The sequence below is a fragment of the Eriocheir sinensis genome, chromosome 20, assembly GCF_024679095.1.
Source record: "Eriocheir sinensis breed Jianghai 21 chromosome 20, ASM2467909v1, whole genome shotgun sequence".
Classification (NCBI taxonomy): Eukaryota; Metazoa; Arthropoda; class Malacostraca; order Decapoda; family Varunidae; genus Eriocheir; species Eriocheir sinensis.
Genome location: NC_066528.1, coordinates 9,759,689 through 9,786,351, shown reverse-complemented (window position 1 = coordinate 9,786,351; position 26,663 = coordinate 9,759,689). Strand labels below are relative to the sequence as shown.

The 26,663-nt window shown below is 39.8% G+C and overlaps 1 protein-coding gene across 2 annotated transcripts in view; it reads left to right on the top strand.

Annotated features, from left to right (window-relative positions):
- Positions 1 to 26,663, top strand: part of LOC127001164 (E3 ubiquitin-protein ligase HERC2-like) — a gene marked incomplete at its 5' end in the record, with an annotated part of 186,835 nt that overhangs the window by 31,996 nt on the left and 128,176 nt on the right. For both annotated transcript variants that reach the window (XM_050865379.1, XM_050865378.1), the window contains 11 exon segments: positions 1,439 to 1,562; positions 2,381 to 2,537; positions 2,867 to 3,034; positions 4,198 to 4,437; positions 8,723 to 8,903; positions 9,324 to 9,498; positions 14,022 to 14,181; positions 16,857 to 17,208; positions 17,869 to 17,993; positions 18,544 to 18,680; positions 19,787 to 20,041. In XM_050865379.1, coding sequence (XP_050721336.1) covers positions 1,439 to 1,562; positions 2,381 to 2,537; positions 2,867 to 3,034; positions 4,198 to 4,437; positions 8,723 to 8,903; positions 9,324 to 9,498; positions 14,022 to 14,181; positions 16,857 to 17,208; positions 17,869 to 17,993; positions 18,544 to 18,680; positions 19,787 to 20,041 — 2,074 coding nt within the window.

Sequence of the window (26,663 nt, the reverse complement as noted above, 5' to 3'; positions counted from 1 at the left end):
ATATATATATATATATATATATATATATATATATATATATATATATATATGAAAAGTATCAAGTCCACCAGTCCTTTAGAGATCCTGTAGTGGTCCTGTAGCAAGTCAGGCACCAGTGAATCATTGCCGTCTCTTACAAGAAAAATATTCAAAGGCATAAAAAAAGTAAGGTCTTTTTGTTGATGGTAGAAATAAATGTAATTATGAAGCTTAATGAGCTTAATTCTTTTTTTAATGCAAAGTAACATGATTAAGTCTAATTTCTTATTAATATGATACAAATTTGACAACATGCAAATAGACAAGTTGGCAACTTTTGATTTTTATGGCTACTTATGATTTTTATGTGAAAAACTCATCTTGGGTAATGTGTATTATTAAACTATGGTTTCATTTAACATTGGCCAAGTTTAATACAAGAAAATGGCCTCATAAGGCTGAAACAAATAATCAGTGGAAACAAACAAGGATTAATGCAAAAAAAAAAAAAAACATTTAAATAAAAAAGTCGATTCAAATAAAAAAAATCCGATTTAAAACAAATAAATCTCTTTTCTAAAGTTTTTTTTTTAAATAATGATTTTTTCCAACCCTGTCCTGGACACAGTGCCATCACGCTATCCACTCAGCCACCACCTCCCAAAAATGTTAGAATTGGTACAGAGGAGGATAACAAGATGATTTACATATTACGAAACTTGCCAGATGAGTAAAGATTTAAACAATTAAACTTGCATTCTCTAAAAAGGCGAAGGATGTGAGGAGCCTTGATTGAAATTTATAAATGGATGAAGGGCTTTAATGAGGTGGATATTAATAAGAGTAAGAGAACACACTTCAAGAAATTAAATAAATTATGATAATGACATTGCCATTACCTTTATTATCATTGTTATGAACTTTACATTGTAATTTTTTATGGTGCACAGATATCAGTTTTTGTTCAATCTAGTGTGTCAAGTGGCCTGATGGCTCTGTGCAGTCGGTGAAAAATTACGCGGTAATTTATTTATTTCTCTGTTAATCAGGGACTACAGTCTATGTCTAACTGCCTTGGAGACTCCAAACATTCAAAAGCTAATCTTAACATCTAACGCTTATTACTTTATTTAACATTTTGCTATCTTGTGTTTAACTTTTTTTTCGCCTCAAGACACCTTTGACCTAAACTTGAAATTCCTTTTAAGCAACTTTTCCTGTTTTCTTTGTAGGTGGAGCATGTTGGGGACTTTTGTTTTATTAAGTTTTGGTCTGCCTCCTCTTACCATAAAAAATCTTTTCACAAGGGAGTCTAGACTCACTTTGTTTAATCACTTGCCTTCATAGTTTTGCTCACTGATTTTTTTTTTTTTTTAATGTTCATGTAAGTAGAAGTGAAAAGGCTGCATTTTTATTTTGAGGTTTAAGATGAATCACAGATCTTTACTTTTTATTACAGTGAACACAATCAAGCAAACAGAAGAGATGCCAGTCATCCGCAAAGCTGACTTAGAGAATCACAACAAAGATGGCGGTCTTTGGATTGTGGTAAATGGAAAGGTGTATGATGTACAGGAGTTTAGGTGAGTTAGTGTGCATCAAAATACAGTAAAAGTCCATTAATCTGAATGCCACCGGTCTGATGACACCAATAACCTGAAATTGATTGACAAATTTATACTAATTTTGAAATCCTAGCTGTCCAAAATGTTATCAATAGTAGTGGATTTTGCCTTGTGAGGGAACTGTGAAACCCAAGCTGCCACCCAAGTAAACAAAATAAAGTGTTGGATTGATGAAATGGATGCTAGGAAGAAAGAAAATTACCCTGACTTTCAAGTAGATTAAAAGTTGTATTGCAATAGCAAAGTGGCATGTGTCTGGGAATGTCATAGTAGACCATATAGCCCACTAGATCAACACAGGAACCAAACTCTCCAAAAAGCAATTGTTTGAATTTAACAAAGATAATCTGAATGCCCACGGTGATGTGTGATGTCACTCAATATATATCTGTGGGTATGTGGGCTGCATCAGGGCACCATTTGATAGTTTGAAAAGCCACTGTTCTGAACAGGTGTGGGTCCACTGCTGGTCAGATTAATGGCTTTACTACACATCCACATTAAATCTTATCTTTGTTTTAGGAGGTCTTCCATCACAGTTTCTTTGATGGGTTGCATTATTATTATAATAAAAAAAATATTAGATTTTTAAACACCTTGACATTTGAAAACAGCCAGTTTTCTAACTAACTCAAATACCCTTAGATTTAATAAGCTTTCTATCTTGAAATATTTGTTTACATCTTGGTGTTAAATAAACATAAATTGATGTCAAGTTTTAAGATTTTGATACCCAGGAGGCCTTATCCACAATAATATCTACTTTCTACTGGAAGGTCTACTGCACCATGTGGGAGTGACATTCTACAGTATTATGCAGGCCAGGATGCCACTCAGGTGTGGGAGATGGCCAACCACTCTCCCCGGGCCAAAGAAATGATGGCCAGCTATTTTGTAGGGAACTACATGGACCCAGAGCTGGAGGTTGTACAGGTGAGGAGCAGAGTCTACAAGCTGTTTTGCTGGTGGTTCTTTTGAAACATAATGGTCAGGATCCACATATGTCTATGACCTGGACTCGTTGACTGTAAAACTTACCCCAGAACCATTCAAGGCTAAGACTATGTATTAATTACTTAAACATATTCGTCTTTCATCAGGATTGTTTGTAGAGTAGGTTCATTGTATGACTGGTGGCTTGTCATAAAACCTTATTGGCATATAGTGAGAAAAAATTATTCATATTTCAGGAAATGCTGAAACCACATTTTACTCATGCCAAGGTGGGGGTGATATTTGTCTAACAATAGTCCTTGTTTCAGGTGTTAGATGCCAGCACTCTGTCATCGCCTCTGGTTGACACAGAGAGAGCCTTGGCAATGCTGGTTGGAGTGTATGGCAGCTGTCTTGCCCGGGGACAACCAGCAACACCTTGGGAGCTTGGCCACCAGAAGTGGATCACAGCAGAATTCATGAGAGCTGGATGTCAGGTTTGTTACCCTGTACAAATAGAGCACAGCTATAAAATATGCTTTTTTTCCCACCCTGAACTCCCATCAGTGTGGCTGTGACAAAAATGTCAAAGGTAATAACTGTAGAGCCACATATTCTTTTTCATAGGTCTTATCCAATCTGGGAGTAGTACCTTGAGTGTCCCTCAGTGGTTCAAGAATGTTCATTTACTCCACTTAACCATTAATTTCATCTTTCATTACCAACTTCTCTCCATACCTCATAAATATTTCCATTAACTATGTTTTAAAAGGAAGAAAAATTTCCCAAATACAAGAACTCACAGTTCACCAAAAAGCCAACATTAAAATGGTAATGCTCTCACCAGTGTGAAGTGATGCCGCTGTGATGCTTGACGATAGCTGTTAGGCCCATTCGTCCTTGATGCTTTGCCGACTAGAAAGGTGGATTGAGTGAATTACCTTTTAAAATAGTCCACTATAGCACTGTGCCAGCAAGCAGAGGAGGAGGATAAAGATAGCTGAAAGAGAAGATCAGATGCATTTAAAGAGGTGTTTTGAATCACCCCTCTTGAAAGGGTTCAAGCCATAGGAATGAGGAAATACAGAACTACTAAAAACATCAAATAATTTCCCAATATGTTGTTATCTACGGGACCTTGAATCCTAATGCCAGTGGCTAAATGCATATTTAGAGTCAAGAAATGAAACAATGAATTGCAAAGTTACAAATGAGTGAAAGTATTATTTTTAGCATCCATCTTGGATATTTACCCAAGAACATCCGCAATGGCTGATACCTTTCATTGATGGTTTACAATTAACATACCTAATACCTCAAATTCATCAAACATTTCAAACCTGTCTCTACCCTGTAGTATGCACAATATGATGAATACTATCACATCATTTGTTAAGTTTTACAATAACTGTTTTTGGTTGTTGTTACTATCATTATATGTATATTACTCTTTGTATAACATAGATCATCCATTAATTAACTTTAGATCATCAGTGTCAGTTTACAAAACATCTGTCAATCAGTAGAGGCATACATGTGAACATAAGCTGTTTTTGCACACCCACAGGGGTCCTTGAACCATACACCCTCTGGTAAAGCAGGTAATTGTGTGAATGATAAGTTATCCAGCATTATTATTTGCTGATATTTGTGTGCACAGACTGTGCAGCCTCCTGACCCCTATGATGAGGAGAAAGGTGAGGCAAGGACAGGTTCATCAGCAACCACCCCAGGCTCTGTGACCACCCCTGGGGATGGCAGGATGCCCCGCCCTGCTGACCCACTTGTGCACAGAAAATCAAAGCAAGGCTCAAACACCAGCCCCCAAGATGAAATTGAAACTTACTTCTCAAATATGGCAGACTATTTCCTCTCGGCACTAATGGATGGAAAGACACAGGTATGTACCTTTCTGCTGTTGTTATCATATTTGACAGCTTATAAGATGCTTATAGGATGGACGTCCAGCAGCTGTAACAGCAGCAGTTTTGAGTAGAGGTAAAGGAGGAGTGTATAGAGAAAGAAATATAACATATGAAGAAATAAATCAGGCAATAAAAAGATAAAAAAATGGAAAGGCAGCAGGAATTGATGGACCTTCTTAAAACTATTGAACTTTGTTGACACAAACAGTACAGTCATACCTCAGTTTACAAGTTTAATTCGTCCTGGAATATTGCTTGCACACCAAAACACTCTTAAACCAAATGGAATTTCCCCATTGAAATTAATGTAAATCCCATTGATGCGTCCCATATCTCAAAAAAAAAATTTATATAAAAATCATTTTACATATTAGTTTATCCAAAATTAAAGTAATTTTACTAAGTAATAGCAATAATAAATAATATAAAACACAAATCAGTGTGTTACGGCTGTTACGGAGACTCTCGCAATTGCTAATTACGCTTGAGGTGCAGGCTTCGCACCGGGGTTTAGAAGCCATAGTTTCCCTATTCTCGAGGCACCAGAACTACGTTCGACCACCAATGTGAAGCTAACCCGACGTATCATCCAAGATGGAGGGTGAACGAGAGTCAGTCATGTCCAGGAGGGCATACAAGCCACCAAGGCTTGCATCCCGTTCCTGTTGCGAGCATAGTATCCACCGTCCCTTTTAACCATCTTTCTTGGGGACATTGTTAACCCCTTCACTACGGCTGGGCCAAACAGCGCCTCGCACCGTATCCGAGATCACTGCACGCGCCAAATTTCAAATGTCGCTATTGAATATAACAAGTTTTCAGCCACCAACTCAACATAATCATCATGTATTATATACGTAAACATGCAGAATTAAATGGTGCACATAAAGAAACATAAATTAATTGGTAATGTTCAGATCTAAGCATAAATATTGAGATAAAATAACTCATATATTGGCTAAAGCAAGCCAGGACGCAGTATGCGCGTCCTCGGATATGGTACGGGGCACGCAAGGACACCGTATACGCATCCTCATGTTGAAGGGGTTTAAGCACAAAGAACGCACAGTGTAGCTTTGACAACACTAAGATTGCACACTACAGCACTAATGCAATCAGACACGAGTGCACATATATTATCTCTATGAGTTTACAACATGGGCTGAGACTAGGGTTGCCAACCTGCCACCCATTCCTTAAAGTACGTAACACTATTTGTTCCGTATTTGGCTGTCTGAATGGTTAAGTGTATAAAATTCAGAATTTCAAAACTGTAGTGAGCTCATTTTTCGGTGAACCACAAAACCAGTCCATAAAATTATGTTTGTCAAGTGTCGTCCTGAAATACGTGTAAAATACGCCTTGTAATGACCCTCCCCCCTCCTCCTGCCTTCACCAGCAGCGGCTGTCAGTCATGGCAGGTTAGAGAAATTTTAGAGTTGCCACCCGTTCCTTAAATTATGGATTCATTCTATATTGGAGAATGGGATCTTGCATTCCTTATTTTTTTTAGCTCAAGGTGGCAACCCTAACTGAAACTATTCCCATTGTTCTCCTCTTTAAGCACTCTTGTCTTGCGGCAAACAAAGGGAACCCATGCTCATGTCTTCGACTTGTACAAAAAAATACGCCAGTCCTTGTCGAAAGTCTGACTTGGTCGGCTAGGCTGACGTCATCCGATAGAGTCGATCTAATGGCATCCTCCCCTCCCGTCATGAGCCATCACCTGGCAAGGGTCTGTGGTCCCTCCATGGAAGGACATATGCATTTGACCCCTATGGCCTCCATATAGCCCGTGTTCCCACCCTTAAGGTGGCGACATTAAAAAAAAAAAATTACAAACAGGATGCTCGTATACTAAGTCACCGCTCGTAAACCAAGGCATGTTTTGTGATTTCTTTTTGCTCGTAAATCAAAACACTCATTAACTAAGGTACTCGTAAACTGAGGTTTGACTGTATATGGATAATATTGACGATGGTGCACAAACTTTATACCCGCTACCCTTCTGACAGTGTCACTGTCTACACCATATTTGTTTACATCTCAAAGCAGGACTCTCAAGACTCTAAGAAGGACCAGCTCTGGTAGGTCCCAGCAAATATTAAGGTTCTTGAATGTAAAATATTGGGATTTAATAAGGATCTGAATACATGCGAAACTTAGTTTAAACCCGTTTATTGATTTATTTTTTAAATGCCTGCCCAAATTGAAGTGCGTTTTATAAGCCGTCAAACACAGTACCTTCTGTCTGTTGTTAGACTCAAAACAGGTAAAATTTGGACAAAATGTATTTAAAGAAGTGATCCAAAGCTTTGCCACCATGTACTTCTCTACTTGTGACTTAATTTTAATTTGTGATTAAATTACTTTACTGAAACACTTTGGGCCAATGCAGGTTCGTCATGCATTCAAATGATTTTTTCTTTGATACTGAGCCAAAAGCACACATGCACACTCATGCACAGGCACAGGCACATACACACAGGAAGTCAGGCAAAGAAATAGACGGAGACGAAGTGCCTGAGAGATATGAAGAAACTCAGCTTTCCTCGTAAATGCATTGACACCAAGAATGACCTCAAAAAGGAGATAGTTCAAGCAAAAACTATTCATGAATTTAAAGTTAAACTTGATAAACTGCAATTTGAAGATGAAGCTCCATGAGTGCAGCTTGTTTCCCTATGTCTACCACAACCAGGCAAATACAGTCGTCCCTCAAATAGTACGGTTTCGGTTTTATACAGATTGTCATGGAAGTGTTTTTTTTTATTTATTTATTTATTTATTTATTTATTTTTTTTTTTTTTTTAGAGTTCTAAATTTTCCGCTTGTCGCACCAAGTAGCCCTGGCATGAGTGGCAACACTGTTCTACCAAAACACCTGTTGAAAGCACCCCAATGCATTCGAGATAGGTGTTCACCATGGAAAAGAATTCAGATTTATGAGAAGTTACGTTTTGGGATGAGTTACTTTGCCGTAGGGAAAGCATACCACGTGAATGAGAGCAGTGTTTGCTGTATCTATCATCTTGGGTCTTGGTCTTAGTTCTGGAGGTAGTTGTCCCTTTCAGTCCCAACTACAGCCTCTGAAACGGCTTATTCCCTCGGGGCAAACACCCTGAAAATCATAGTGAAAAAGAAATTCTTGCCACAGTAACTGCCAGTGCTCCAAGAGTGCTGCAAGAGTGGAGATAAAAGCCGTACTTTTACTAAACCTCGTTGTTGTTATTGTAATGGCGTCTCACTCATAGCAAAATGGCGTACGCTGATCTTTCTGGCAACGTTTAACATGCATTACTAGCTGACTGATGAACTCCTTACAACAGAAGATGAAAAGGAAGCTGCAGTGGTTACGGTGACACAGAGGTGAAATGCAATGGAAACACTTATATGTGTTTGTTTGGGCCGCCATATTTGCTGATGACGTCATCACAGCACGAAGGCGCTCCACCTCTCAAAGCCGGGAGCCAGCGGATGTGCCGAGTTGGCAACTCGTGCTGCCGCGTCACGCGTCTGAGATCACTCGGGACGTTCTGAGAGTCACGATTCCCTCTCTCAAATGCAGCCCAGGAGTGTTTTTAAGGGGGGCACTAATTTTATACGGATTTTCGAATAGTGCGGAGATCCTGGGTCTCGAACCCACGTACTATTTAAGGGACGACTGTACACTCACATTAAAAGTTCTGGACATTCAGGTTACATGTCACTCCCTTCACTGCCTTTGGAAGCCTCCATAGGCAAAATTATTGAAGCCATGACTTCACTGATCCAAGAAACCACTGGTTATAGAGGCAAACAATATATGGCAAATGTCTACAGTAGTATGTTGCCAAGGTGAGTGTGAATGAAAAGGAGCAGACAACTGCATCATTTACATGGCGATTTCTTGTGCTGTGGGACACTTCCTAAAGGTTATTGTTATTTGAGATAATCCAAATGCTGGCATAAAAAATGGAAAGCTGTTCTAACTTCCTGTTATTGTACAAAATTCTATCCTATACAAATTAAGAAAGCTGGACCCACAGAAGCCAATTTTCATTTATTTCTGCTTCCTCATAACTTTTGTTGTTCAACTTACTTAATGAAGTGATGTTTAACAAAGGTTTTAAATTAACATCATTGTTCATTATTCAACTTGTAATGTGTACCTCTCTGCTGTGTAAGCATTGTATATATATGTACTAAAGGTTAAGTTAAAAACATTTGTTACACTGCTTGCAGCACACATTTAATTTTCCTTACTGTGACTTGTTTCAGGATCCCTACGTCCAAATGTATTTGTCTTTATGTGACCGGGAGATCCGTCACTCAAGCCGCCACTCTTTGCACACTAATTTCTCCTTGGACCATCCCATTGAAGAAGCTGGGCGGCTCCTTTCAGCCACACTGCTGCGCCACACACACCTCACGCCACAGCTCATTGAGGTCTTGGAGCAAGGTAGGCCTGGCTTTCAGTTTTTAAGGGACTGAGACTAAGAGCCATGTTGTTGTTGCTGTTGCTGTCATCTTTATCTGAAGCTTTTTTTTATGCCCTTTCTAACAAGAACTCTTCATTTTTGTGGGCTTGGGTCTGGTACATTGTTGAGCTGGATTGCCTCCCATTGTACCTGGGTTGAGCTCTCACCCTTGAGACTGAGGATTGGAAATTTCATGCTTCAGTATCCTACTGCATCTCTGTAGAGAAAGATTAAAGAGTCGCACCTCCTTCAGATTGGGAAGTTAAGGGTGAGAATGAGGACATAGTGTTATTTTATTGGAGAGGGGGGGGGGGGGGATCTCACTTTTGTAAGAAACATTGTGTTGTGCCAAGGTGATGATAAGGGCTGTGATATTTACTCAGAGAACTGACATTCTGCAGGCTTGGCACTTAGTGCTGAAGATAGCCATGGGTGGGAGACGGCCCTGGAGCTGCCTCGGGGTCTTCAAGAGCTGCTGCGCCATGTCCATAATACTAAATGGCAACTCATAAGACGCCGGCAGGAGCTGACCCGCTCTTACAAGGAGGTGTGTGCGCCAGTAATGGAGAGGTGCAGGTAAGGAGAAAAAACAGGTTGATTGTTGGTTTGATAAATTATTCTTCAGTTTACCCATCAGGTCATGATGCTGTTCATTGTGTTTGATCAATACACACCACTACCACCATCATCATCATTCACAGCAGAGGAGGCAGTCAAGTGCAAAAGTAAATGGGAAGAAAGCTTGCAGAAGTACTGCTCCCAAGAAATGAACAGGAGATCCTAATTGAATACTCTAAAACATGTGGAGAGGTGTCTTGATACTCCTCTCTTGAAAGTGTTCTTTAAAGGGTTCAAGTTGCAGGAAGGAGGAAATACAAGCACGGGGAAGCTAATCTATTGGTCATAGGACACCTCCCTAGCTTATACCATACCTCTGCCTTATTCTTTTGCTCACCCATTCTTGGAACTAAATCTTCCACATTTGCTTTTCCTACCAACACCTAATGCAGATTCTTTAGTGTTCTCATCAGTGGTGGGCACCGCCAACCAAAAAGTTAGCTTCGCTGACTGGTAATCCACTAACTGAAAAGTTAGCTTCGCCTCCGCTAAACCACTAAACTGATAAACAAATGAGTGGAAACTAATGCTAACCACTAACTTTTTTATATGAATTTAGCTTCGGTTTAGTATTTTGGCTCTAAAACCTTTAAGGGGGGCAGATATGGGGGGTCCTCCTGCGCATACAATTCGTCCAATAGCTTTGAAGTCTTAGTATGTTGTTTGTAAGTGTAAAGGTATGATATTCTGTGAATTTCATTAAATTCAGGTGAAGTTTAGGAGAGACTCAAACAAAGCGTATTTTTCTTTTTTTTTTTTTGTTTCACAGACTTTATTTTTCAGTTAATCGCCTTGAAAAAATACCATAGAAACTTTGTTTACCTATCTACATTTCCCAGCTAGAATATTTATGATTTTTTGTTTTGTCTTCGAAAAAAAAAAAAATTGTCACATAATTTTCCCCACTCTGTGTCCCGTTTTCTTTTGACATTTTTTGAAATTTTATAGCGGGCAAAAATTGTCCTTTAGTTGTAGTTTCAAATGATACCTAACAAAAGTTGGTCAGACTTTTTACCAATTTTGTGAAATTTTTTGAAGTGTAAAAAACTACTTTTCAAGATATTGGCTCCTTAAGACTTTTTTTCCATTTCATCTCTGTCCTACCATTTGTATTTATTTGATTGGCATGAAATTTTCACAGATTGTATATACAGTACCTTGTTAACTTACCTCAGAATAATAAGGCATCTGGTCCCCCTTTCTAAGAAAGTATTACTCACTCGCAGGTGAGGGTGTCAGAAGGCGCCACCTTCCTCATTGTAGCCAGATTTTATCTAGAATCCTCCAGGCTGGTATGTCTCATCCTTCTTCTCTTTTCTTTTCTTCTTTGTCTTGGGTGTTGCATGCCTTGATCTTTCCCGGTCTAGCCACTGAAGGGATTCTTGCAATTATGCTTCAGATCCGAGGATATGTAGTATGATGTTTCCATTGGTATACCCAAAGTTGTGTTCCAGTGCTGTATGTTGGACCAGGAACATAACCCTCAAGCGTAGAAAATAATTATTCTAATGCAAATTTTACTTATATACAAGCATTGAATGATACCACATGTGTTCACGCATGAGTCATTCTATGACGCAACCGCGCAGGACATTTAAAAATGACTTCCAGGGGGGGAGGGGATTTAATTTTATGAAAACAAATTTGACCACATGGCAGTTTAAGATATCCTGGACACGCTGAGCGGAAAAAAACGCATTTGTTAAATTTCAAATATATTTGTCGAAAAATACCCCGTAGCCGCCCCCCTTAGCCCTTTCATTGCTAAACGCTCACAGCGAGCATAAGGCGCATTTACTGGTGGTGCTAAACGTTCGCTGCGAGCTCCAGCCGCACTCAAATCTCCCGCGTATGAAAGTGTTCCAACACTAATTCTCACAACACAGGATTGCCAATTGAGTGGGTTCTTCACTAAATTTGGTGGAAAATCGTATCAGCCCAGCGCGGCAAATCTACAGACAAGTAACTGGTGGATGTTCTTGTCCAATATATCGGCATTTTTGCATAGCTTCACCTATCACCTGACTGATTCTTTGACCAAATATTTGTAAATATTGCAGTTGGCAATACTCCCTTGCCAGAATCTGAGGGAGAGATGTCCGCAGTTCTCTCAATATGGCTGATCATCCCGCACACACTGACATAAGTGTTCACATTCAACACTCCCTGAATGTGCAAGTACGTTCGCAAGAGAGGCATACATAACCGACTCCTATAGATCTGGACCTCCTCTTTCCAGTGGTGTTTTTGGTTTTTAGCTGTGATGAATAGTTTTTGAGATACAGAGGTTAAAAGAGACCCCCCATTGGCCTGCCTGACTGCCCTGAGGGGATAGTTGCGCCCCGTCCCACGCACAAGGAAAGGGTTAAAAACAGACCTTGTGACCTGAAATTTCAATATGTTGTAGCTCAGACATAGAGCTTTCTGGGAAGGTATAACATGCTAAAATCAGATGATGATAAAGGTGTTCACAATTAAACAAATTAAATTCAGAGGAGAAGAGAAAGAAGTCTTCCATTTATCCTAAATCCGTATATTTTACCCAAGATTTCCCGCAAATTTATACATTTTTTCCTTTTTTCCATAAATGACACTTATTTTTATTATTCTAAATTTATTTCTTGTCAGGTGGAAAATATCAAATTCTTGTTATTAAATCCTGAGTTCAAAGAGTTGGAAGTGGAAGATGCATTACCCTAAAATACCAAAAAGTTTCCCTAATAATTGTCCAATTACCCTACTTCAAGGCGTAATTTACCCAAAAAGTGGAAGCCCTGGATTTATTGCGCCATGTGGCTCAACTTGTGCTGTGTCTGCCCACAACGGACAAGAACAAACCTGTATGATTTTTTTAGTGGACTTGAAGTTAGTGGAGGAGGGACTACACTTAGCAGAAGCTAATTGGTCTGCTAACAGTTTCCAATGTTGGCGAAAACTCTAATCAGCTTACAAAAAAGTTAGCTTCGCTAATTAGCGGTTAGCGGATTAGCGGAACTGTGCCCACCACTGGTTCTCATCTCCATTTTTCTAATGTGGCCATTGGATGACACCGCCCTCATACATGACAGTTGTATTCCACACCCCTCCAGAACTAGTTGATTCCTCACTCCTGATGTTTTTTATGAGGAAAGGAAGACAAAGGGCAACTAAAATGCAATCACTATGCTGCTACCACACTGAGAGACAGGAGTTACCCGAAAGTTGATCTTTGAATATAGTTTCTGAGGCTTCAAATTTATGGTGCATATTTAAGAATATTTCACATTTACTTTTTTTTTAACAATCCAGGAATAAAAAGGGAACACTGTACAGCCATACCTCAGTTTACAAGTTTAATTCATTCCGGAATATTGCTCGCACACCAAAACACCCGTAAACCAAAATAAATTTCCCCATTGAAATGAATGTAAAATTGTAAATCCCATTAATGATTCCCATATCTCAAAAAAATATATAAAAATAATTTAACGTTATTTTATCCAGAATTAAAGTAATTTTATTAAACAGGATCAATAATAAATAAAAAAAAATAAAAATCAATGTGTTATGGTTGTTACGGAGACTCCCGCAACTGCTAATTACGATTGAGGTGCAGGCTTCGCACCGAGGCTTAGAAGCCACAGTTTCCCTATTCTCGAGGCACCAGAACTACGTTTGACCATCAACGTGAAGCTAATCCGACGTATCGTCCGAGTTGGAGGGTGAACGGGAGTCACAGTCACGTCCAGGAGGGCATACAAGCCGCCGAGGATAGTATCCTAGTAGTTCTTTAAAGTTTGGATTCGTTCTGTATTGGAGAATGGGAAGTTGTGTTCCTTAGTTTTTTAGCTCAAGGTGGCAACCTTAACTGATACTATTCCCATTGTTCTCCTCTTTGAGCACTCTCGTCTTGCGGCGAACTAAGGGAAACCCACACTCACGTCTTCGACTTACACAAAAAACACGCCAGTTCTCGCCAAAAGACCGACTTGGTCGGCTAGGCTGACGTCAGTCGACAGAGTCGGTCTATCGGCATCCTCCCCTCCCCTTCATGAGCCATCACCCGGCAAGGGTCTGTGGTCCCTCCTCGGAGGGATGTACACGTTCGACCATGACGGCCTCCATATACCCCGTGTCCCCACCCGTGCAGTGGCAACAAATTATAAAAATATAAAAATCTTGTACAAATAGGATGTTCGTATACCAAGTCACCCCTTGTAAACTAAGGCATATTTTGTGATTCTTTTTTTTGCCCGTAAATCAAAACACTCGTTAACTTAGGCACTTGTAAACCAAGGTTTGGCTGTACTCTGCACAATCAAACAGTGTCATATTACTCTTGTAAATGGTGGTTAAGTTAGGTTATGGATGATGTGCATTGTTACAAATTCTAGTAAATGAAATTTGCACAAAATTCAAATAGACTATTTTTACATTTTCGATGTAGAGATATTACCTAACTCAAAAAGCTCTATGTTACTAGTTCCAATGTTTGCCTGCAGATTTGTGTTCTATGAGGTGCGGCCAGCCAGCTGTGGTGACGTGGAAGCTCTGGACAAGTTTGCAGTCCGTGGAGTGTCCAGATGGAGGAAGGTGACACAGTTGTTACGCCTCCGTTCTAATGACACAACTGCAACCACCCAGGAGAAAGATGAGCTACTGGTAGGCCACAGAGAACTCGTCACTTTTCAGATGAATAGCTTGTCAGTCTCATTTTAGTATTCTTTCTGATGTGGGCATACACTATGGCTGGGCATGGCCTCTGTGATCACCTCTGTCACATAGCCCTCGAGTCTGTGGTGGGGGTAAATGAGTATGGGGAGGGCAGTGGCCAAGTGGTTACCGTATTTGACGGCTTATAAGACGCATTTTTTTTCCAGAAAAAAGATCCAGAAAATCACCCTGCGTCTTATATGGTGAAGGTTCAGTTTTTGTTTACTGGCTAGTGAAGGTTTAGTGGTACACTGGCACTTAAATTAAAGCGGATGTTTGTTCACCAAACCTCTCCGCAAACGTAAACAAATTGGCGATCACTGCTACGTCAACAACGGCAACTTTTTCTTAAGTAACTATGTATAACAGTAGTACTTACTGCTACTTCATATAAATCAACAACAGTCAGAAAGAAAATTAAGTGATGATGCTTAACCATGCTTGTATGTAAACAAACTAGCGGACGGCTCCTTTCCGCTCAGCCAACGGTGCCGAATTATCATACTGGACATCTCGTATTTACCATTCTTAAGCCTCAAACTCTCGTAACCTACACCAATAAAATGGAAAATTAAAAGAGTTAGCGTTAAGACTGTTATTCATTGATGTTTCTTTGTTTTTTGCTGTAGTTATCAGTCGGAAACTACGAAAAAATGCAATGCAATGAGTACGATAGTTTGGCAACACTGCGCTCAGCCCGTGGCATCAGTATTTACTGGCCCTTGAAAGGTAAGAACGCCGCACTGCTCGTCTTCCACCCCGCCATCAAGTATTAGTGAATTCTCGTCTCTCCCCTTTGTGTTAATATTCATATGTATATCCATATACATCCAGTATATTATAAATTAATTTGAGTGTTTGCCGGGCCCTTGGAAGGTCCGTTTGTGGCTGTTCCCAGCAGTACGCCCGTACAAACTTTATACCCGTTACCCCTCTGCCACTGTTGCAGTCTCCGCCATGTTTGTTTACTCCTCAAAGCAGTAGCCCTGAGTCTCTAAGAAGGACCAGTTCTGGCAGGTCCCAATAAGTATCAAGCATTTTAAATGTAAAGCATTCTGATTTAATAAGGATCAGAATACATATGAAACTTTAAAAATGACCTGTTAGTGGTGAGGGCAATGATTGTCAGGCAAAAAATCTTCACCAGAAACTCATGGTTTAAACCCGTTTATTTATTTATTTTTTTCAAATGACAGCCCAGGTTGGGGGTGCGTCTTATAAGCCATCAAATACAGTAGGTTCAAGTTCTACTTCAAACAGCTAGTAATTTTCAGTCATCACCAAGTTGTGAAAGAATAATGGCATACTGTCTAAACTTCGGCAACTTGAGTCAAGAGAAGCCCTTGGAGCAGCATGGGCTCGACAATACAGTAGAGCCCCACTTAGCGCGAGATCAATTAGCGCGAACCGCAGTTAGCGCAAGCCACCATCTACCAAGAAAAAAATTAATTAGCGAGAAAGCCTCAGTTAGCGCGAGCAGCCACCACGACTGAATTTTGAAAATTGCGCCAAGCCGCCATGATGCGCGGCACAAGCCGCGAGAGCCTTTACTTTAGCAGACGACGGCTTGTTGATACAGGGCAAGTGCTTTGTTTACGTTGTGGATGTGAATACGGGCAACTGACCTTGGCCGTGTGTGACGCACACCCGGAAAATTTGGATTTGCCGGTTGTCCAAGCTGCCACCAACGCGGTGGGAAGAAAAGGGCTCAGTGTGACACCAGGTTATGGTGAACCGACAACTCACTCCCGGATGGGCGCACGGGCGATGCCAGTAGCCACAACGGTTAGAAGAAAACGGCCAGTGTGATACTGCCTTAAGGCAGCGAGGACGCTGACCAGGTGAGCGCCGGCGATGACGTCATCGAACTCCCAGCGAATCACAAGCATGTTTTCAGAGCTCAGCCAATCGTAGGTTTTTTTTTTTTTTCTAATGTGAGTGATTATTTTGAGTAATTATCAAACCCAAAAGTCAGACCCACGTGTGCACCAAATAATTTTTTTCATATTGGTTACTTTATTCAATTAGCGCGAACTCAGTTAGCACGACCGCATTCATCCACCTAATTCTCGCGCTAAATGAGGCTCTACTGTAGTTATGTCATGGCCACCACTTGCAATCAAATTTGCCTGTGCCACGACCAGGTTGGGGCCAACCATTAGGCCCATTAGGAAAAGAAAATTGGGATTTATAACTCATGATATAAATAACATAGCTATAAAACACTATCTGAAAAACTTAGCTCTAAACAATGCCAACTGGCTGCCTCCCTTGAGCTAATGTTATTGCCACATAAACAAAATTAGAAAATAGCAAACAAATTATTATAGCTAGAAAAATTAATTTACAGCAGTACTGTTTGATACTCATGTTTTCATATAAAGATTATAATAATAGAAAAAAATGTGTAGCCTGTGTGTGTGTGGGTGGGTGTTATTTAAACTTATGGAAAATCAAGTGGTAATAATAAGTGAGCAATATTGAGCAAGAATCTTAAAGTGTATCTCAATGAGTAATGTTACTTATTGGGTATTCAATCTTAACCAAAGTTCTTGGAGTTGTCAGTTGGAAAATGGGGTACATTTCACTGTAGTATGGTAATATTGGATACTATCTCTTTGCAGGACACAAAGGAGGCTAGTGGATCTGCTGAGGACATCAGTCTCAACAGTAGCCATGGTGAGGAGCGGGGCAATGTCCAGGACAGCTGTGATGACGTGAGTAGTGGCCGCCTTGACAAGCAGGAGGATGCTTGTAAGGACTTACCAGAGCCAGAGGATTCTAGTCATGGTGGAACAGAAACAACAAGAGACAACAATATTAAGGAGGCAGACATAGATGCTCTGGAGAAGGAACTCAGGATTTTGCCAGATGGAAGGAAGCAGCAAGAGGGGAAAAAGGGATCTGTCAGCCTTAATCTTAAACGGTCTCCATCATTGTCTGGGGCTCCTCTCACTCCCTCCAGGCCATGCTCGTGTGAGTCTTCATGCTGCTTGCATATTTTGCATAAAACCAAGGTGCCATAATTTTTATATGAATAGCAGATGATGAAAATAATGTGAGGCATCACAAAAGCATTTTCGTTTTTTGCTGGGAAATGTAGCATAGAGTTTAAGAAAACATGTTATTAGGATTTTAATATGAAAAGGGGGGCTTGTGCATTGCTATTCTTCCAGAAATTATTCATGCCAGGCACTGTGTACATACAAAAATGTATGCGACATGGCAGTCTCCATGCTCATTATCCTCATGGTGTCTTTATATACAGTTCATATGAGTAAAGGCATTATAGACTCATGCCCTCTAATCCTATTACTATTACTGAAATATATAAATATTTGTAAAAATACTACCTGCTTCACCCAATAAAACCTGAAAAGTCAGTATATGTTACTGTTTGAGCTCTCAGGTTTTGTTATTTTATATTGCTTTTACCTCTGATACCTTTGGCAATTTTAGAAGCAGAGTATGGTAGGCTCATATGCATGATACAGTATTTGAATCACCTTTTATGTACAGGGGTCTTACAATATATTTAAGCCTTTGCATTAACAAGTCGAACCCAGTGGTATGTGATCTATAATTTTCTGTGTGTTATTTCCTTATTTATTACTGTATTGTTTTCTTCGCCCGCAGTGCTGACCCCCACGGCACCTCCACCAACAGCAAGGGTTGTGGAGTTGGCCTCCAAGGTGATAGAGTTTGTTTGCTCTGAAGAAACTATAAACATTGAAGCCATGAGGAAAGCTTTCTTCAGCCAGGTGAGTACATCACCAGTGTGCAGTGTAACATAGTTCTATTTTAAGTACAAGTGAATCATCAATGTTCAGCACCATCCAGTGTGAGGGCAACTATAGCCTCAGGAAGTAGGGAAGTTGGTACATGAAAAAGAATAAGTATTTTGCACTAAACTTCAAGGCAACCCTATAAACACATCCATGTATATACACCTTCACAGTATATGGAATATATAGGCTTGAAATATAAGTTGAAGAAAAAAGAAATCAATGAAGGAATAGCAGAATAGGTTGGGGTTGTAATTCAGGTAATACTGGACAATCTATCAACAGATAAATACAGATATGATCACTGGTGGCCGTTTGAAATAGTAATATAAGTCGTCAGGAAATAAAATAGATGATGATGATGACTTAAAATGTTTTCATGTTCATGAGTCAGCAGATCTATACATGTCTTTTTATTGACAGGGTGACTGTTCAAAATACCAGCCAATTTTATGATTTGAAGTTGAATATTATATAAGAAAACATGTACCTATTATATGTTTATCATACTGTGTTCACATTGCAGATGGAAAGAGCAGAAATGAGACTGAGAGGCACTGAAATGTTTTTAGGGCTAGTTCAGAAGAAAAACTTCCTTCCTTCAGTGAGGTTAACCCTCATTCATGGATGGCTTGGCCTGCTACCATTTGCCCCCAAGAACTCGTAAGTGTGAAGCCACTCTGGGTCTTGTCTTTTCATATATATATATATATATATATATATATATATATATATATATATATATATATATATATATATATATATATATATATATTTTTTTTTTGTTTTCTTATTCCTCCAGTTTGGCCAATGTCAAGTGCCAAAATAATTTGCCAAACTCATAACTGCCAAACCAAAGGGCTTTACCTAATAGAAAGAAAAAAAATGTGCTGAAGGATTAAGCTAACATCTCTTTTTCTCATCCCATTAAGTGACACAGAATTTTACTGCAGGAGAATTTATAATTACTCAATGCCGATGTACTGATTAGCTAATGTTACTGTCATACGAGGGGTGCCGGTCAGAACAAGCTGTCATATTCCATAAATGTCTATAACAAATTCTGAACATTTGTTGCCAGATAAAGGTTATTTAAAACCCTTTAATTTAATTTCCTTGAATAAATAATACATTATTTTCCCCACTTGTTTTCTGTTTGTAAAAAGAAAAGAAATATTGCGGGAACAACATGGGATAAGGCACAGCTGGTGATGCTATACTGCGTCAAAACATGTCTGCCTTGTGTTTGTAAACAAAAGGTGGGACAAACGAGAATAGACAGACACCATACAATACCGTGCCAGCCATATGAGCATGTGGCACACAACCTAGGAGTCAACCTTGCTCACAGGGTTGTTTCTGTAAGAGACAATCTCAAGTGGATGAGGTTATGCAGATGCTCAGAGGCTTAAAAGATGGCTTGTTTGGGAGAAGTTTGAATGATTAATCTTCATTCTACCAACCTTAATTATTATTAGAGTTGAACAACCATATTTGTTTAAGCCATACACTCCATTAACGGGAGAAGTTATTTAGATTTTTTCTTTTATTCTTGTGTTCCAGAATGCCCAACTTCATAGAAACCAGAAATGAGAAACTCCACTTATTGTTAGGCAGCTTGTCAAGTGTGTTATCTGTAGTGGAGGTAGTGGGCTCAGTGTAATTGAAAAAAAGTTTCTTATTAGGAAGGATTTGATAGAAACATCATGTTTTCAGATGTTTATAGGTGCAGAGTTTCCTTGTTCAGTTCAAACTTTTTTTTCTTTCAGGTTTGTGCTTCCGGATTGTCTTGAAAATATACGTCTTGTTCCTGTGTATCAACGAGCTGTGTTGAAAGCAGCCTGGGCTAGACTCTGGGAGTGGGCTGTTGGTGAACTGCGGGAACATGTTCTGAAGGCAGAACAGTTTTGTGTGGCATCTCATTCCAATGGGCGTGTTGCGAAGGCCAAGGACAACCCATCCTACAAGGATTCCAACCTCAGCTGCCGGGACCATAATACATTGGCTTCAATGCCACTCTCAAGGCAAGTTTATTTAACCTCTTCAACACGAGGACGTGTATACTGCGTCCTTGCATGCCCCGTACCATATCCGAGGATGCACATACTGCGTCCTGGCTCGCTTTAGCCAATATATGAGTTATTTTATCTTTATATTTATGCTTACATCTCAAAATTATCAATTAATTTATGCTTCTTTATGTGCACCATTTAATTCTGCATGTTTTCATATATATAATACATAATGATTATGTTGAGTTTATGGTTGAAAACTTGCTATATTCAATAGCGACATTTGAAATTTGGCGCGCGCGGCGATCCTGGATTCGGCGCAGGGCGCTGTTTTGACCTGGCCATAGAAAGTTTCTTTACGTGCACCATTTAATTCTGCATGTTTTCATATATAATACATGATAATTATGTTGAGTTCATGGCTGAAAACTTGTTATATTCAATAGCGACATTTGAAATTTGGCGCGCGCGGCGATCTCAGATATGGCGTGGGGCGCTGTTGTCGCCCAGCCATAGTGAAGGGGTTAAGTAATGGAAGATGACCATTGGTTTATTCATTAATTGAATAGCCTGTAATAAATGATGCAGACCTGGAATCTGCAAACCAAGGTTGTCCCTCAAATAGTACGGTTTCCAATAGTACGGTTTCGGTTTTATACGGATTGTCATGGAAGAATTTTTTAGGATTTTTAAATTTCCCGCTCGTTGCACCAAGTAGCCATGGCATGAGTGGCAACACTGTTCTACCAAAACACCTGCTGAAAGCACCCAAAGCATTCGAGAAAGGTGTTCACCTTGTAAAAGAATTCAGATTTAGGAAAAGTTACGTTTTGGGATGAGTTACATTGTGGTAGGGAGAGCATACCATGTGAATGAGAGCAGTGTTCGCTGTATCTATCATAATGTAAAAGAAATTCTTGCCACAGTAACTGCCAGTGCTCCAAGAGTGCTGCAAGAGTAGAGATAAAGGCCGTCCTTTTACTAAGCCTCGTCGTTCCTATAGTAACGGCATCTCACTCGCAGCAAAATGGCATACACTGATCTTCCTGGTGACGTTTACATGCATTACTAGCTGTCCTGGCTGACTAACTCCTTACAACAGAAGATGAAAAGGAAGCTGCAGTGGTTATGGTGGCACAGAGAGGTGAAATGCAATGGAAACACTTATATGTGTTTGTTTGTGCCGCCATATTTGCTGATGACGTCATCACAGCACGAAGGCGCTCCACCTCTCAAAGCCAGGAGCCAGCAGATGTGCCGAGTTGGTAACTCGTGCTGCCGCGTCACACATTTGAGAGCACTCGTGACGTTCCATAAGTCCCGATTCCCTCTCTCAAATGCAGCCCAGGAGTGTTTCTAGGGGGGGCACTAATTTTATACGGATTTTCGAATAGTACAAGAGTCCTGGGTCCCTAACCCCCGTACTATTTGAGGGACGACTGTATATTGTTGCATATACAACACATGACATTCTTGTACATTAAAGAAAGTACTAGCAAGTGCCTACCTCTTTTGTATGTACAGTCATACCTCGGTTTATGAGTTTAATTTGTTCTGGATTTTTGCTCGCACACCAAAACATTCGTAAACCAAAATGAATTTCCCCATTGAAATTATTGTGAATCCCATTAATGCATCCCATATCCCAAAAAGTATTTATAAAAAAGTCATATAACATGTTATTTTATTCAGAAAAGTAATTTTAGTAACAAATAGCAATGATTAATAATATAAAACACAAATCAATGTGTTATGATTGTTACGGAGCCTCCCGCAACTGCTAACTACGCTCAAGGAGTAGGCTTCGCACTGGGGTTTAGCAGCTGCAGTTTCCCTATTCTACTCACGTCCAGGAGGGCATACAAGCCGCCGAGGATCACACCATTCCTGCTGTTGCGAGCGTAATATCCACCATTTCTGTTTTCTTCTTTGCAGCACCATCTCTTTTAACCACCTTTCTGGGGGACATTGTTAAAGCACAAAGAATGCACATTGTAGTGCTGAAGATCGCACTCCAGAACACAAATGTAATTGGACACCAGCACGCAGGTGCTATCTCTGCGAGTGTGCAACGCGGACTGAGACTAAGGTAGCCATTCTTTCCTTAATTAAAAAACAGAATGCCATTTGTTCCATATTTGGCTGTCTGAATGGTTAAGCAGAAAATTCAGTACAGTAGACCCTTGATATAACGGACCCGCTTATAATGAATTTCAGATATAACGGACAAGGTCAGACGGTCAGAAACCCGCGGGAACCGACCAAGAATATTATTTGAACCATCTGCGCCTGGTAACTACAACAGTGCCTGCTAGCCACCTGGCCCTCCTCCCTTAATCTGCTGCCCCATCCTTGGGTTACTGTAGTTGATTTTAGCCTTCCTGATGAATTATTTTCCTCCTTGTGGTTCCCATTCAAATGGAAAACGTATTTACACCACAAGAAAGTGTTATGCATCAATCCAGGATGTAAATGTAATGGAAAATAGCCAAGTGTTTGTGAGTATCGGTACTGACACAGCTTAAGGGGGTCGAGGGGGGCGAAGCTCCCCCGTTAGGTAGGTTAGGTTAGGTTAGGTGTGAGGCAGCAGAAATATGAAACACAGGACGGGACATGGCTTTTGCGTGTGTGGTCCAATTCACGGGCTGGTGTTGCAAGAAATACCTCCTTGAAGAATTAAGTCGCACTGTTGTTGTCCACCACACATACGCACTGTGGAAACACTCGGCCGGAAAAACATTTAATTTACCTGGTCTTGTTCTAGTGTGTCCATTTCTGAGTGTGAGCGGTGAGTGAAATGAATAAACAGTGAGCAAGTTCAACCTCGCTGTGTGAGCTATTTTGCAGCTGCAGCGGCAGGCGGCGGCATCTGCAAAAGGCATTGGAAAGTCAATCATTTAATGATTTGTGACAGAAACGGTTATCTCATTATTTCATCAACATTAAAACACTAGATTACTTATTTTTTCATGTTAGATTCAAAAATCACTATATCAAAGAGAAAAATCATTTAACTTTGCCCCCAAAATGATTATTCACTGCCTGAAATTTGTGATCCCGTTGTAAAGAGCACAAACAGAGACCGGCGGCTTGTTATCACGTGGTGGCGTGGCGCGTGGCCTCTCAGCTGCATCTCGAGTGACGGAGTGAGTGCCAGCGTTCCGGTTACCAGTGCTTCAGTGCTTCTTTACTGAAGTGACTGTTAAAGTGTTAATGGTGATCAGTAAGAATAACTGATTAAGTTGTAATGGGCCAGTTCACGAGAGACCAATGTTTGTTTGATGGTTGGGACGCCAAATAACACAACACCAGTTCAGGCGTCTCTAGCATTACTGTCTATATGTACATGTCAATGTGTGGTTTTCAGGTTTTGTAAGTTTTCTAAAATACAGATAATGAAAATTTGAATTCATCTATATTTTTCTATTTGAAATATCAATATTGTATCGTTTTTGCCTATCGGACTTATCGGTAGCTAGTATCGGAATTGTGGATTTATATCGGGTATCGGTTATCGGTTATCACCTATATTTATGTCTCCAGTTAACGAATATTGGTTATCACCGATAAGGTTTATATATCTCCTCTTTATTTACTGTGACTTCTTCCATATGAGCATCTATCCTGTTTTCTTGTGGTTCGTTGAATTTTGATTCTTTTGTAAAAACTTGCTGGAACTTTTTGTTTAGTAGCTCAGTCATGTCTTGGGATCTTCAATTATCACATTCCCATCTCTCAGTCTTTCTATTGTTTCCCTTGGTTTGATCTTTCCATTTATGAATATATAAAACAGTTTAGGTTGTTCCTTGCACTTTTCTACAATATCCTTTTCATATCCATTTTTTTCTTCTCTCCTTTTTTTCACATATTCATTCCTCGCTACCTTATAATCTTCTTTATTCCTTTGGTTTTTATTTCTTTTCAATCTTTTCCACGCTTTGTCTTTTTTTTCTTTTGCCTTAGCACATTTTGCATTAAACCAGTCCTTTTTTCCTTGGGTTTGTATTCTGGTACAAATTTCATAACTCCTGATTTATACGCCTCCATGAAAATGTCATACTTTTCTTGCACTTCACTTGTTCTCTTCAACTCATCCCAGTCCAGCTCTCTATAGTATTTACCGAGATTTTCCACGTCTGCCTTCCTATAGTTTAACCTGTTTCTTTTTTTATGATTCATCCCCTTCACTTCCTTCCCCCTCTGTTTCCATCTCTATTATCATGTGGTCACTCTTACCCAGGGGGCATCCATACCTTAATTCATTCGTCAAGTACATTCCCTTTGTTAACGCCAGGTCCAGTCTCGCCGGTTCGTCTTCACTTCTATATCTTGTGTTTTCCTTCACCCATTACGTCATCAACTTTTCCATCGTCAATCTTAAAAACCTTTCTCCCCATGCCGTTTCACTACCTCCACTTTCAGACATCTCCCAATTTCCCTCCTTACAATTAAAGTCACCAACTAATAGGACTCTTTTGTTTGCCTTGAGTATTCTACTTAAACTCTGGATGGTATCTTCAATCATGGTCTCTTATTCTTCTTTACTCCATGAGTTAGTCCATGGTGGTACATAAGTTGCTAAAATCGTCATCCTTTCTCTGTTTTTGTTGTCCACATTTACACTCACTATTTCTGCCTTTCCTTCTCCATATACTACTGATTTTACTAATAACTCCTTCCTCGTCATTATCATCGCTCCTCCACCACCTTTGCTGTTTCTATCTTTCCTCCATACACTGTAGTTATTATCAAACACTATTTGGATGACCTCATTCAGTTTAGTTTCTGTTAAGCATACAATCTTGAGCTCTTTTTCCTGTAGGTAGTCTTGTAATTCCAGTTTACTAGATATTATCCCGTCTACATTTGTATACATCACACTTAATCCCTTATTAGTTTCAATCATGTCTAGCTTCTGCTCTGTGTGTGTGTGTATTTACCTAGTTATATCTACCTAGTTGTGAAATACAGGAAAAGAGCTGTACTAGGCTCGTGCTGTCCCGTCTCCATAACGCTTATTATCCAGTTTGGCTTTAAATTCATGAATCGTTTTTGCACACACAGTCTCCTCTTCAAGTCTGTTCCATGTTGTTATGCTTCTGTATGGAAAACTGTTTTTCTTGATGTCTCGCCTACAGTCGCTCTTCTTCAATTTCTTACCATTGCTTCCTGTCACACTTCTGTCACGTTCCACTAGGTCTTCCCTGTCCAATTTCAACAATCCCTCTTGTATCCTGTACAATGCTATTAGGTCCCCTCTCTCTCTTCTGCTCTCCAGTGTTGTTAGTCCCAATTTCTCCAGTCTTTCTTCATAAGTATGTTCTCTCAGAGTTTCCGGTAATTTAGTCGCTGCTCTTTGTATTCTTTCCAACTTTTTAATTTCTTTCTTCAATCTAGGTGACCACACTAATGCTGCATATTCCAGTCTTGGACGTATCATTAATATTATTAGTTTCTTCACCGTTTCTTCATCTAAATATGTAAAAGCTGCTTTTTTGTTTCCAAGAATATTGTATGTTTCCCCAGTTATCCGGTTTATATGTTTTCCAAAGGATAACTTGTCTGTTATGATCACTCTAAGATCTTTTTCTTCAGTTTTTTTCATAATTCTTTCTTTACTCAGAGAGTAGTTCCCCGATATTCGTCTACTGCTCTTACCAAACTCCATCACGCTACACTTCTCTGTATCGAATGTCATTTCCCATTTGCGTGACCATTCGCTTATTCTATCGAGATCTTGGCTCAGGGCTACACAGTCATCTTCATTAGCCACCCTCCTCATTATTTTAGCATCATCAGCAAACATATTCATATAGCTTGTCACCCCTTCTGTCATGTCATTAATATATATTACAAACATAATCGGAGCCTACACCGATCCTTGGGGGACTCCACTAGTCACTTCCATCCAGCTTAATTTGTTATTCCTAATTACTGTTCTCATTTCTCTCTTCGTCAAAAAGTCCATAATCCAATCCAATATTGAACCACCCAGACCTCCAACATGATTAAGTTTCCATTTTAATCGCTTGTGTGGTACTTTATCAAACGCCTTCTTTAAGTCCTTGCTTCATTCTTTTCATTAGCTTGATTCTTCAATTCTCTTATCGTGTTCCTTTCCTCCACACTTCTGTCCTTTCTTACCCAGACTTTTTTGTAGGTCTCTGTTCTTGCTAACTTCCATGATTTTCCCACCACTTCTTCTGCAGCAGCTTGAGACCTAAATCTAATTTTAACTGGTCATTGGGCTCCTTCTTCATACTTTCCAAGCCTGAATACTTCTTTGATCTCCCCTACCAGCTCATGACCTTCTTCCTGAATTGCCTCAGTTGCTTGCTCCACTGCCTTCCTTCCTTTCTTTTCCCTTGTATGTATGATCGGCATGTGCTCTTCATTAATGCCCACCACTACTACAGACTTCTTTTTTTCAGCCGTGTCCCTCACTAGTTCTGGTTTTTCTTTTATCACCTTGATCACCTTTTCAGTTATAGGTTCATCCTTAGCCTTAACTTGCTCCTCCACAATTTTTTTAAAGCTAACATTCTCCTTTTCTTGTTCCTCCTTCCAGACCTTATGCGTTTCCTTTAATTCCTTGACTTTAACCTCTGTATCCTCTGTCTTCTTCTCATTCAAC